The sequence below is a fragment of the Triturus cristatus genome, chromosome 7 (genome assembly GCF_964204655.1).
Source record: "Triturus cristatus chromosome 7, aTriCri1.1, whole genome shotgun sequence".
In the NCBI taxonomy this organism is placed as follows: Eukaryota; Metazoa; Chordata; class Amphibia; order Caudata; family Salamandridae; genus Triturus; species Triturus cristatus.
The window spans coordinates 919,381,050-919,394,639 of NC_140590.1; the positions used below are offsets into that span (position 1 = coordinate 919,381,050).

General features: G+C 40.7%; 1 protein-coding gene across 1 annotated transcript in view; it reads left to right on the forward strand.

Moving 5' to 3' along the window:
- The window catches only part of DOCK2 (dedicator of cytokinesis 2), a 1,824,799-nt gene that overhangs the window by 1,447,106 nt on the left and 364,103 nt on the right, over nt 1–13,590 (forward strand). The window contains exon 30 of the mRNA XM_085617853.1: nt 6,472–6,550. Coding sequence (XP_085473979.1) covers nt 6,472–6,550 — 79 coding nt within the window. The remainder of the gene's footprint in view (nt 1–6,471; nt 6,551–13,590) is intronic.

Sequence of the window (13,590 nt, forward strand, 5' to 3'; positions counted from 1 at the left end):
CTGCAACAGTAGGAACAACTGGTCTATTGGTGTTTTCAAAATCTAATCTAAATGCAGATGCTACCTTTTGGCAATTTCTGGAAATGCTAGCCTCTTGTGAAGCAGCTGACCGGAACATCATTTTTTAATTAAACAGAATAATGCTAGGCTTTTGTACCCTGGAGAATGGTCAGAATTTGACACAAACACTGCAGACACCCTCGAAGTCTACTGGCAAACATATGTCACAGACTTTTGAAATACAGAGGCTGAGAAGGCAATGTGAAGATAGGTTTTAAAAATGCAGAGTGTGAATAATTCATTCTTGTATAATAGAAGACTCATCTTCATAAGAATTTCTCCTGCTGCATTGCTGAAAATCGAATGTATGATTTATTCAGCATTCCGGCCATCATTTGTTTGCGTGGCACTTTTCACCCTAAGTGGGATGGGTATGCCCAGACGTGGGTCCCTTGCTCACTGTGCCACTGGATTCAAGCTAGCTTGGCTGATGAAGGGTAATACCCAGAAACTGTTCCCAGGATGCTTGTTTCCTGTCCAGGGAGGACCTGGCTTGGCAGTTCGGTCTGGACTGTTCCCATGAGATACAGGGTCAAGACTGATTTGCATATGGCTGGGTCTAAACTGGGGTGACACGGTGAGCACAAGAATGATGGAGTTAACCCAGATCTCTAGACTGGGGGTGAATGTATGATTTATTCAGCATTCGGTCCATCATTTGTTTGAGTGGCACAAAATCGACTGTCAGCGCTCACACTTGAAAATTCTTTATTGACCAACTTATGGGCTTGGAGCTCCCACCAATCAAGGTGCACGATTTACCTATACCAGGCTCCTTTCACCATGCAGAAACCATTTTAGTGGTAATTACCTCCTTGTCCACTCGTGACTTGACTGAATATTGTTTGCAGGACTGGTCAGCCTGTTCTTCTAACACTGTTTGAATTGTCTGCCCATCATAATAGTGCTATGAAACCAAATTCCTATTTGAAGTGGGGTGTAAATGTTATGGTTTACGATCTATGACGTGACCAACTAGGCCCAAGGAAGGCTCCTGAAAGCTTAAAGCCATTGTCCTGAAGAGATGACCAAAGCTCAGGAGTAGTTTAACTCAGAGTGCTGGTGCGAAGGCAAGTGTTGTGAAAGAACTCATTCTTGGGAAGGACCTTAAGACCTGGCTTTTTTAGATGACCCAGCACTCAACGGAGCCCCTCCCCCCCCCCCCCCCCCACACTTCCAGTGCCTTGTGACTCTCATGGGAGAGTAACTGTGCTTTACAAACTCCCTGATTGATTGATTGACTGATTCTTCTGGGGTTAGAGTCTGGGAGACATTCTGAACCTAGAAAGTTTGACACTAACCCATGACAGCGTAATATAATGCCACAAAATCCTAAAATGATGGTCAAGATGAGGGCAGCAAATAATGAGATTTTATCTGAGCAGACCTCACCAGCATGGACAACACTGATTGATGAGGGTGCACTCTTTTTGGCATTTGGCAGCGAGCGCCCCCCTCGGACCATCATCTCTGAAAAGGCTAGTTTTTATCGCCTTTCTGAAGACCAGAGAGTTGTAACCTGCAGCAGTCCTGCAGTCTGAGACAGCTGTCTCTTGAGAACTGACTGGTCGAAGCACGCTCGACGGATGCCAATAATGCACGTCTGAGCATCAATTATTTATCCAATCGGAATGTGTATTTCATAATTATTTGATGTGCCATTTTATGGCATTTGACCAAACTCCGATACACAGGTTAAATATTATGGCAATTTCATTTTAGCTGATGCAATTCTCCAGTCAAAGTTACATAAAACCGAAAAGTTTCATTAAGAGTTAAGCGAAGTTTCATTCGTCAGAGAGGGGCATAAATGAATAAACCAATACTGGCAAGAAATGACAATCGACATATTAGTAGTACAATCCAGCCATACACGCGTTTCGCAGTTTCAAACAGGCAGACTGCGAATGATGGGGCAATTAGGAGAAAGTCCACACATATTGTGCTTTGGATCGACTGAAGTTATGCCACTGAATGGGTTTTTAAAATACTTGACTGAAAAATAAAACGTGTTCTCTAAATATCGCTAAATATCATTGGTATAAATGCAGGTGGTTTCTTGTAAATGCTGTTCCTTCCTTCTTGTTTAGTGTTTGTCGGAGCCGGAGCTAGTTTAGCTTCATCTAAGCAGATTAAGCAGGGATTAAAAGTGCACCGACTTCTCCATCTCTCCCTTTCGCATCTGCCATATAAATAGCATAAACGTGCCGGCGGCAGTGTTTTCAGAACATCTTCACAAAAGGCAAGCAGGTGTAATAAAAGAAAAACAAACTCATTTGGTGACCCAGTTCATGATCTCAAACTGAAGCTATTCTTTTGCATAGAATTTCTAAAGTGCAAAACTCAAGAAGGGACTTTATCCCTTCATGACACTGTTGACTACTTTTGTGTCAATCAGTGGTCAAAGCAGCCATTCTGGTCAAACTATTGAATATTTCAAAAAGAAAGCATTTACCTAGTGTGGCTGCCGCCTCCCCTGCCTGGCCGCTCTCCATCCTGCTCCTTGCATCCTTCTTCAATGAAAAAACTCCTACGTTGAATGTCTCGCGGAGGGAGCAGAGCGAAGCGGAGCTCCACAGAGTTTTTTTCAAACTCCGTGGGGCTCTGCGTTGAGGCACTACGCCAGCTCCGACCTCCCTTAGTATATATAAGCTCCTAAGGTAGCATCAGTGTGTGTTTGTAAGTAACATGGGCTCCTGCAGCTTTGCTTTTGCGCAGGAGTGAAATAGGGAGAGCAGGGAAGAGAGTGACCAGGTGGTTAAATATCGGCTGTGTCAGTCATCTAAAGACCAGACATCCGTCTTGTTACCTACTGGAGCTGCGCAGCGAGATAATATTGTTCCATATGAGGCACTGGGAAGCCACCTTGGTTTGTGGCAGGCAGAGCTTATTGATGGCTAAACAATGGCAGGAGCTGCCCCACAGAAATTCTCTGATGGTGCCTTCAAGGACACGAAAGAAAGGAGATGGGCTATAAAGGGGTAGATTGGTAAAGCAGTATAGGAGTCTCGGCAGGACCACCATTTTGACTAGGGCCACGCAGCCCATGACTGACAATGGAAATACCTGAAAGCTTTAATGGCAGACAATTGGCTCCAAAGAGTGGACACAGCCAGGCCCAACAGGAATCTATCCAACCTGATACCTAAAACCTTGGAATGCTCACATTAGGCTTTTAAAAGCCCTATGCAGAGCAATACATCTCAAAGTTCCTCCAATGCCATGCACATAAATTAAGGGTGTCTGGAAACAGGACTACTGGATACAGAGTGCCACCTTGGTCCAAGAAGTCTTGCTAGCTTCAGATCCCCATGGTGGAGGCACAGAAGTAAGGACTCCAAGATGCATGCAGAGGCTGGCTAGCCCATGGCAAACATTCAGACCAGTTGCACAGAGAGCTAACAGAGGAAGCACAGGATTCCGGAGGCCAGAAAGGAGCTGCCAAAAGGACCTCTGCATGGTTGTCTTTGATCCTCTGCACAATCCAGGCATACAGCAGGGTCAGTGGAAATGAACACACAACACCTGAGGCCATGTGAGGGACAGCCCATCGACTCTGTAACATCCTTGAGTGGGCTTGCAGGGAGCAGAAATATTGAAAAATGTATCCTATTCTGATGCAATCAGGTCCAAATCAATTTGAAATGAATCAAACACAGGCACAGTAAAATGGAGGCAGGGAAGACCCAGCTCAAGAACTCTGCATACCAAATGTTTTCGCCAGAAACTAAGGCACTGCGAGAGATTAATAATTAAACTCTGTCCAGATGAGGCCTGTGCAAATTTTAAATGTGTCATACTACTCCAAGTAATTTCAGTCATTTTGCATTCTTTTTGTGACGTGAAATTCCTGAAAATTATGCAATTATGCCAGCCCATTTAATATTGGGGAAAATGGCTACTGCAGGAGCAGTGTGTGAGCTGATGCTGGCTGTTACTGTTCTGCTGCATTTAGTGCTATTTTCTTAGCATAAAAAACCTCCTTGAGTCCCTTTTGGACAGTACAGTCCAATTTGCGATAAGAAATTAGCGCTAAATGCAGGGTTATGTTCTTTGCTTAATTCTGTGTAATTGCTCATAATTTTGCCATACTTTTGTGTAATTACACACTGCAAATTACACGAGTTACACCCACCCTTAGACCAGGAGCCTTTTTTTTGTGACAGTCCCATCTGTGAGAGAATCCAAATCTCCCCTTGAAGGTTAATGAATGTACAAGCCAGCTTGCTCCTGAACTGCTGATTTGGGCACAAACTATCAGCCAGTTTTGAAGGGGAAGAGTGATACATTTGCAGCATGCTCTCTCAAATTTGCAGAATTCATCAAGGGACCCTAGTCCCTGAATAGAGACCTCCAGTATGATTACCCGCCAACCTCTGCTGCTAACATCCAACTAGAAGATCAAGAGAAGGAAATAAACCACAACTTTCAAAATGCTTGAGAACAGCCAGCACTGGATGTCCTCATGAATCTTGGAAGTAAAAGGAATGGCCTTCTAATCATTAGTAGGGGTCCAATTGCTCATGAGATGACAGTGGCTAAATGCCATCTCACCTAGCATTCATTACAAATATTAATCAGAAGACCGTGATAATCCACACAAGGTTTGTAGAGACAACAGCTTCAATCTCATTAGAGGAGAGGAACAACTGTCCCTAGCCTGTTCAAAACACTATCCCAAATTAAAGGTCTTGGGAAGGCAGCAGATGGGACTTTGAATTTTGTCTAGGATGCATTGGGGCTGACACACCGCGTAGACTTTCCAAAGCATCCTTGACCTCATTTAAAATGAAGAGGCTCAGATTAGCTAGTCTATAATTGTAAAGACCTGGATGCCCTAGCGATGAAGAATACACGCCATATAAACCAGCATCTTTGAAGCTCCCAGGGAGCTCAGGCTACAGCATCACAAAGCTGACCTCAGATTGAGGGAGGCCAGGAAATTAACTGGCATGACTAAAGGCTGGATACAACGGAGGGTCAGCAAGAGATTCATCCTCTCAAATTCAAGTTAGAACTAAAGTCCCTTTCTAGTCTCTGTGTCACAAAGAGGATGCACTAGAAGCCTGATGCCTTTCTTCACTGACACTGCCCCTATAGAGGCCTTATCCTGCACGCCATGTGTGCCCTGCAAGAGAACCTGACATTGGCTTGTACAATGACATGTTGGAGTGGGGCAGAAGAACTCCCCAGACAACTTTTGGAACTGAATTTGGTAGCCTGATTTCAAGACATTAAGCACACAAGCATCTCAGACAGAAGACTTCCAGGAGTCCATGAAGACCAGGAATATCACCCAACCAGCCTTTGACAGATTTGTGGAGCAGTTAGATAGTCAAACCTTTGCCGCACGAGGGGTGGAGTGGGTGGAGGCTGCTGGAATTGTTGATTGTCATCATAGGGGTCCGAAAGGACTATCCATGTCACCTGTAGTATGAAAGTGCAAAGATTCAATGAGAACCAAAACAGCCCCACCTACACACGCCAATTTGCTAAAAGGTGTCAGTAGCTTGGATTTTTCAACTGACTTCCTAATAAGGTCCTCAAGCTTTGTGCCATGAGAGGAGACAGCAAAGTCTTCTATGAGTGGTCAGCATTCCAGGAACATAAATCATGATTGGCAGCTATTGTATAAATACATGCACCACACCTAGTACTGAAGAACCAAGGGATCAAATAAAATATATAACAAAAATCAGATGTCCTGTTCCATCATGGACATCTTGCTTGACTGCTGCCGTTTCCATGCCAAAGACTGATGGTAGTCGGAAGATTGGAAAGCCAAGCAGGGACAATTCAGGTTAGAGAATTTCGTGAATACTCCTCTTCTCTGAAGGAGAGTGAGTCTAGCCTATCTCTTACTGTACAGCTCCACAGGCAGCACACCAGTGGACAACACCTGCCATTTACCCGATGGCCCAATTCAGCCAATTACAAGACCCCACTACCACTGGTATCGGGGCAGCAGGCAATAAGGTGCTGGGATCATGGGCCTGCAGCAAGGGAAACAATACCAGGACCTGATTGAAGAAGCCCATGAGTTTATACCACAGTTCCAGGAGCAAACAGTACAGGAGGTATGATAAAATTAATAATCTCTATTGGATGAAAAAATAATATGTATTGGTTTTAAAGTTTATAGAATAGGTTAGTCCTGTCTGTATCACAAAGCAAAGAATAGGTAAGTCCTGCCTGTATAAAAAAAGGCCTGCCAAAATTTTTTGTAAAGCAGTATTAATTCTTGAATCCAAACCATAAAATATGTATAGCTTCTCATTCCCTACAAAAAACAATAGTTCCTGTGTCAGGAAAGGAGTATGTACAGTAATTACTTGCTCTTTACAAAATATGCCTTGATCGTCGCTACTGAAAAAAGATGCACTTTTTAAATGCAATATTAATTTTTTTCAGAGTGTTTTTGAGAGCCATCAATAAATTTGCCGAAACAATGAATCAGGAGTTCCTGGAGAATATGCGTTTTGAAGTGCAGGTATGCTATATTACATTTTCTTATCCAGGTTCATTTTGTATTCAGGAATGTTGCTCCAGGTTGACATTGAATGAATGGTACATTTGTAATGGAGAAACCATTTACAAAAAATAAATATTCAATTCAGTTTATTGGGTTTTCCATTTTCTGTAGTTTTTAAAATGCCCAAGTAAAATGTTGCTTTTTACAAATGGCCTGTTCCACACGCAGTGAACTTTACAAACACATTTGTCTAGCTAAATATTTAAAATATGATGTTAACAAGATGTAAAGTTATTATAAGATATAAACATTTTCCTCTGATAAAGTATGCTGTATATATAGTTTCCGATCCTCTTGGAATGTTCCAATTTCTCCTCTAGTGATTGTTAAATAGCACAATCCAAATGAAGATTGCTTTAGAATGTTCAGAAAAATATCAGTTGGTGAAGCGCAGCTGAGGCGAGTCGATGACTGAATAAAGATTGCTCACCTCATACCTCTGTCTTCTGTGAATTGTTAAATTACACTACAGGTGACTATTTTTAAACTGTGCAGGGGCAGTTTCAGCCATCACCCCTTACATACTCTCTTCATTTCCTACGATCATCTCGGTAGCAAACATACTCTAAAGCTACAAAAAACAGGGGAGTTTAGCGTGAGTAGGTTTTATGTTGAAGTAGCATCTACCTCTGTGTCGGATTTCAAGCCTGCCTAACCCTCATTGGGCATAGGACCTTTTCCTGTTTTGATGCACTCATCTGATTCCTGTGAGAGCAGGCTTGCATGGTCATTCAAGGGAGGAGGAGCGGAACCATAATTTCATTGGCTGGCAAGCAATAACATAGCCAGAATTGTAGTATGACCATTATACTTTGAGGCAGAATCAATAGTTTTACGTCCGTGTGCCAGTAACTTGCAGCAGCATTTCACAGCCTACTACTGAAAGTTCTTTGAATTTGGGAGTTACCTCCCATGTGAGCATCGTCTTTCCTCATAGGTTATATGGGCCAGAAATGTTACAACCAGCATTGTGTGCTGCCAGCGGAACATCTCCGAGAGCCATGCAGTCTGCAGAAATCAGAGCTGCAGAATGTTCTTCTCATGCACTGATCCCTGTGTGTCACGGGGAATCTATGCGATCGTAACTACACATTTTGGCAAATCTCTTTCAAATTATAACTTTTCCACCTTGTGGAATTTGGGGTGTTGTGTTTCTTTACTTTAACCAGCATGTAGGATTATTATGGAGCGCCATCCCATCAGAGTCAATTGGCAAGGTGACACACACACCTTCACCTCCAATAAAGCAACTAGTTATATAAACCAATAATAAAATATCTCAGACCAGCCTCACACAAACTATATTGGATCCATATTTGTTACTGCAGAGAGTAACTTTCATGGTGATACACATCCCACTATATTGTTTGGAGTGTGTTGCCTAATCTTGCAATCTTACCTGTGCTACTCACACCACGGTGTACGTAACTTAATCATACATTGAAGACATACATTTGGGTACTTACTTTGCATACATTAAAGATTTAGGAAAGTAAGCCAATTAGTAAGTATTATAGGTATGCTTTTAAACACACCTTTGTGCAGTGCATATTTAGTGTAATTGTGCTGTATTCTAAGTTTTAGGTATATAATGTGTAAATATAGGCTTGCATCTACTTTTTGCTTATTCAGATAATGATAGCTGCAACAAGCATGAATCAACCTCCTTCTTTCTTAAATGAAATTGTAGAACCTGACATACATTGGAAGGATTGGGTCAGGTTATTTGATTCATACCTGTTATCAATAAGAGGTGAGAGGTTCATTACAGTGAGTAAGCAGCACATACTATTGCACAATTTAGGGGTCCATGGGCATAACATTTATGCAACATTAACTGAACCAGTGGTAGAGGGAGAAGGTGATCAAGAGGACTATGATGTTTACAAGGTAACTTGGATGGACCTTGATGTTCGTTTTCGTGACAAAATAAATGTGGTGTAAGACGGGCATACAGTTTTCAATAGAATTTAAGGGAAACAGGAACGTATCACAAATTACATTGCAGCTCTAAGAGGCTTAACGAAGTTGTGCGATTTTGGCAATCTCATTGATTCTCTGATTAAAGACCAATTATTAGATGTACACATAACCCTCGTATTCAAGAAAAATTACTTGCTAAAATTCCTTCATCAAGAGTAGCTATAGACATTGCACAATCTATAGAACATACTGCAAACTGTATCAAAGAGATGAAGGTACCAACTGAACTTGGTTGCAAAAATTCAGGAATAGAAACCATAAAGTTAAATATATAAGGTTATGTGTAAAGAAATAAAGAAACCCAAAATGAGCAAAAAAGATATGTTGAAATGTTTTAGATGTGGTAGTAGTAACCATTTAGCCAACAACATACAGCATTAAGCTAGAAATGCTACTTGCAAAAAATGCAATAGGAGAGTGCATTTTGCTAGTGTATGTAGAAAACGCTCAGGTAAAGATTATTAAAAATACAGAACCAGATGAAAAAAGTATTTTTTTCAAGTCGCTGACACAGAAGTAAATTCGCAGTAGAAATGTAAGCTGATTCATGTAATCCTTTCATGTTGTTTAATCGGTAAGAGTTTGATAAAATATTGAAGAACAGCAAAGTTGTATTTGAAAAAGTAGACATATCACCAGAAGGATATTCTAAAGAACCTGTACCTCTTGTGGGTATGTTAAAGATGCATGTGTGTTTCGAAGATAGGCTCACAACTGGGAAAATATATATTGCAGAAAAAGGCTCCAATTTATTTGGGTGGCAATATCAGAGGAGTTAGGGATGGCTCTTGATCCAAATATTAAGGACAAGTGCTTCTCATAGACAAAGCTATAGGTAGCATGTACTTCTGCAACGGATTCCCAGATTTATTTTCTGGCAAATTTGGTCAATTAAAAGAGTACCAACAAAAAATTACATTACAGGATGGAGCTAACCCAACAGGACACAAACCTCGTCCTGTCCCCAACATGTTGAAAGAACGTTTAGAAAAATAATTAAGTAAATTGTGTGAAATGGGAGTTATCCAACCTATAGAACTCTGAGAGTGGTTGGCCCCATAGCTTTTGCTTCTAAAGCCAATGGGGATGGAATTTGCTTATGTGTGGACTTACGCAGTTTGAATAAGAATTGGGTTGAAAGACACCCACTTCTCCATATAAGCAAAATGTTAAGTACCATGGGAGAGGCTAAATATTTCAGTGTCATCGATCTGTCTATGGCTTACTACCAATGTAGGTCTTCACCTGGAGTCCAGACCCTTAACAGCATTTATAACGCCAAAGGGAGCTGTCATGTTTTCAAGGATACCATTTGGACTTGTTTCAGGGGCCGCAGTTTGCCAAAAGACTCTGCCTCAAAGATTGGAAGGTCTATGAAATACCCTATGTTTCCAAGATGACATAATGATATATGGCTCATGTATTGAGGAAAATGACAGTATTTTACATGAGGTATTCAAAAGATTGAGGGATGCGGGTTTTACTGTGAATAAAATAAATTACAAATAAGAGTTGGATCGGTGGAGTACTTGGGGCACGAAATTTCAAATGAAGGTTTCAGAACAAAAAACAGTCTAATTAAAGCAATAAAAGAAGCTCCATACCCTAAAAGTAAAGATAAATTAAGATCCTTTATGGGTCTTATTGAATACCTGTCAAAATATGGAAGAATATTATCTAAAAAATGTGATAATCTATGTGCAGTACTACAAATAAATAAGGAATTTGTTTGGAAACAGGCACAATCAAAGAAGAAATCATTACTTCACCTTCATTAGGCACATTTAATCTTAGGGACAAACCAGTTTTAACTGCAGATGGCAGCAACAGGTGGCTTAAGGGCCCCTCTATACCACAAAGAGGAGGAAAGAGAGAAAAAAATTGTTTTTGCTCCCAGATGTCTAACAAAAGCAGATAGTAATAATTCTGTGATTGAAATAGAGGCCCTAGTATGCTCTTGGGCTGTAAAACAATTTAAATTCTATTTGTGGGGTATTAAGTTCACTATACACACTGACCATAATCCATTTACGTACATATTTTCCATTAAGGGAGCTGAACACAGTACACCACGTACTGCCAATGTATCCTTGGCCTTGAAAATGATTGCTTGAATATAAAATATGTGTCCGGGGAAGAAAATAAAATTGCTGTTTTTCGAAGGCATCTTTATAACAGGAAGTGCAAGAGAAGTGAAAGGATAGTCTTATTTTGCCATACCTATACCTGCATTGTCTGAAGATGAATGGAATGAGTGCATGGGAAAGAATATCAATCAAAGTAAACTAAAAGATTTAATCCTAGAGCCGAGGTCTTCAAACTGTGGGGGGCCCCCCCCAGGGTGGGCATGGATGGGTTCCCAGGGGGTGCAAAGGTCTCTGCAAGTACATGTAAATGAAGATTGCCTGGAAGTGTGGCGATGTTTATTTGCTGTATTTCCAGGCTGTCTTCATTTACGTGGGGCCGTAGGTCAGTGAGTGTGCTGCTGTGAACTCGGCTGGACAGTGTCTGGAGTCTTATCTCCAGCAGGTCCAAGTTTTTTCACAGGTCTTTAAAGACCATTTGATACCTATGTAAACTAGTTACCGAGGCTTAATTTTTTCTGTTTCCAGTACCCCTTGGTCCCCCACTCTGCCTTATCCTTACATTTGTATTTTACATTTATTGCTGTAGTGTGAAAATGCAGTTAATGAAAAGGAATATAGAGTAGGGTAGCCATAAGAATAATAGGGTTATAAATAAAAAAAAGTATTTATTCATTTGTAATGTGACTTTTCTGTCTGTTCCCTTTAATTACCAGTCATGAATCATTAAGGCCATCCTAGAACACAATTAAAAGTGCTTTCTATTTATATTTGCTGATGGAAGAACGCACAGATAAGTGCTGAAAATAGGGCTTTATTTTTGTACCATCTGCGGCATCAAAATAATGAGTTGGCAATCCTAATCATAAAACTGGAAGTTTCTTGCAGGATCAGCACATTATTTATTTCCTTTACCCTTGATTCCCTGAGTAATGGCATAATAGCAATAGTTTAACTTATATCTGAAACCCTGTGCCCCTGTCAATAACATGCTGATTTACTTCAAGTGCCTGGAAATGCACCCTGCATTCAGACAACTCACTCCTCATTCTCACCCTTCACTTTCACGCTCACTCTGTACTCACAGCGCATAGTTTTGGATTTCCGGCATTTGCCACATAATCCATCATCTGCTGCATTATTTGCAGGTTAAAAAAAACTTGTTTCTAGCTCAAACGGTTCAAAAGTTGCTAGAAATGCAGCAACATGTTACCTCGCAGTGGAAGGCCCTTTCTAAAGGTTTACTGATCAACTTTCTGTTGCTTATTGCTATATGTGGGTGTTAATGTGGTACTTATGACAGGCGATAAAGGCCAGGACAGTATTAACAAGTGTAAAAATATCAAAATATTGCAGTAATGCTTTCACAAAATATGCAGCATTATGCAGCATAATTCGCCTTTGCTTGCTGCAGAATTTAGTCAACCATGCTGCTTAATTTGGCCTTCTCCTGCCGCATAATTCCAATGGCCCTGTTTATAGTGCTATGAGGTTTCAGCCTGTAGCAGAAAGCACTGTGAATATCTAAGTCATTATTTTAAAACAGTATTTACTTACTCTAAGCTAGACAGCTGCAAAATGATGCAGTGACTGAGATAAAAAAAGTTCTTACAAAATATACTTTTTAGTAATAAGTAATCAAACTGTATCTAATGCAGACATTTTTTAAAGTGTCTCCACTATTCCAGATCTCAGCTGATAACACCCTTACATTACATCTCCAAAATAATAGATCTTTGCCACCATGAAGCTTTAGGCAGAGCCACTGGAATTATTCAGCAGAAGAGGACAACATTATGCGGCAGGTTTGACTAAATTATGCAGCAAGAAAAGATAAGTTATGCAGCACAATGCGCCACCTTTTGTGGTTAGCATTACTTCATATTTTATCATTTTAACTCAAGGTAACGCTGCCTGGGGAATTATTTCACCTCATTAGTACCATTTCAACACCCAAATACATCAGTAAGCAACTACAAGATTACCAGTCTATCTTTGCAAAGGGCCTTCCACTGCTCCAGAATACTTTGTCATGCTTTAAGTAACTTTTGTTCCGTTTGAGCTAGAATCAATTTTTTTGTTGTTGAAATCTGCAGAGTTTTTAGCAAATGCAGTAAACTGATAATTCTGTGGAAAACGCTGCTGCTGCAGAAACTCATAATTCCAGTGGCCCTGGCTTTAAGTGACTCAATTAATTAATGGCTGGTAAAAAAGCTGGTTTCTCTTTTTAACTTTCTGCACTACCACCACACCCTTCGATTTCAGGCAGAGGCATCTCAAAGTCAGTATTAACCATTCAGGGGCATTGTGAAAGCTGAGTCCATGGGGTGGCAGGTAGAAGTGGAAAACAATTAGGGAGGGTCCAAGGGATTGTTTAAAGACCAAAACAGACTCAGTCCCCTGTTCAGTAATCAATAACTCAAAAAAGTCTGATGGTCTGTGTGTTAGAGAGAGACAACAGAAAAGACAAATATGAAAAGTGAGAGAGAAAATTTTAAAGTGCTAATTGGCTATAAAGGATTTCCATCAATAACCAGGGATTGGTCAGTATCATCATCTGGATATCCATCCTTCCCACCACAATAAACCTCTCCAACAAGGGGTGTTGCGTGTGGTATAGGTGTCAACCAGAGCACCTGAATGTAACCCGGGAAGGGGGGAAAAAGAAGACAGCAAAGTCACTGGCTTAGTCAAAGTATGTAGATATATACCGAAAATGATATATGAACAGTGCAGTGCAAACATGTGAAGGTTTAAAAAAGGATTTAGAGGAAAGAGAAAGTTTTATTCAAGATATTCCTACTAATCCTAGGGTTAAAAATTGGTGCAGAAACAGCTTTTAACAAATAGGCTGTGTGACAATACGGTCGACATGTTTCAGCCTTCTTGACCCCATGGTCAAATGGCTTTCTTCAGGACCTTATAATCTAT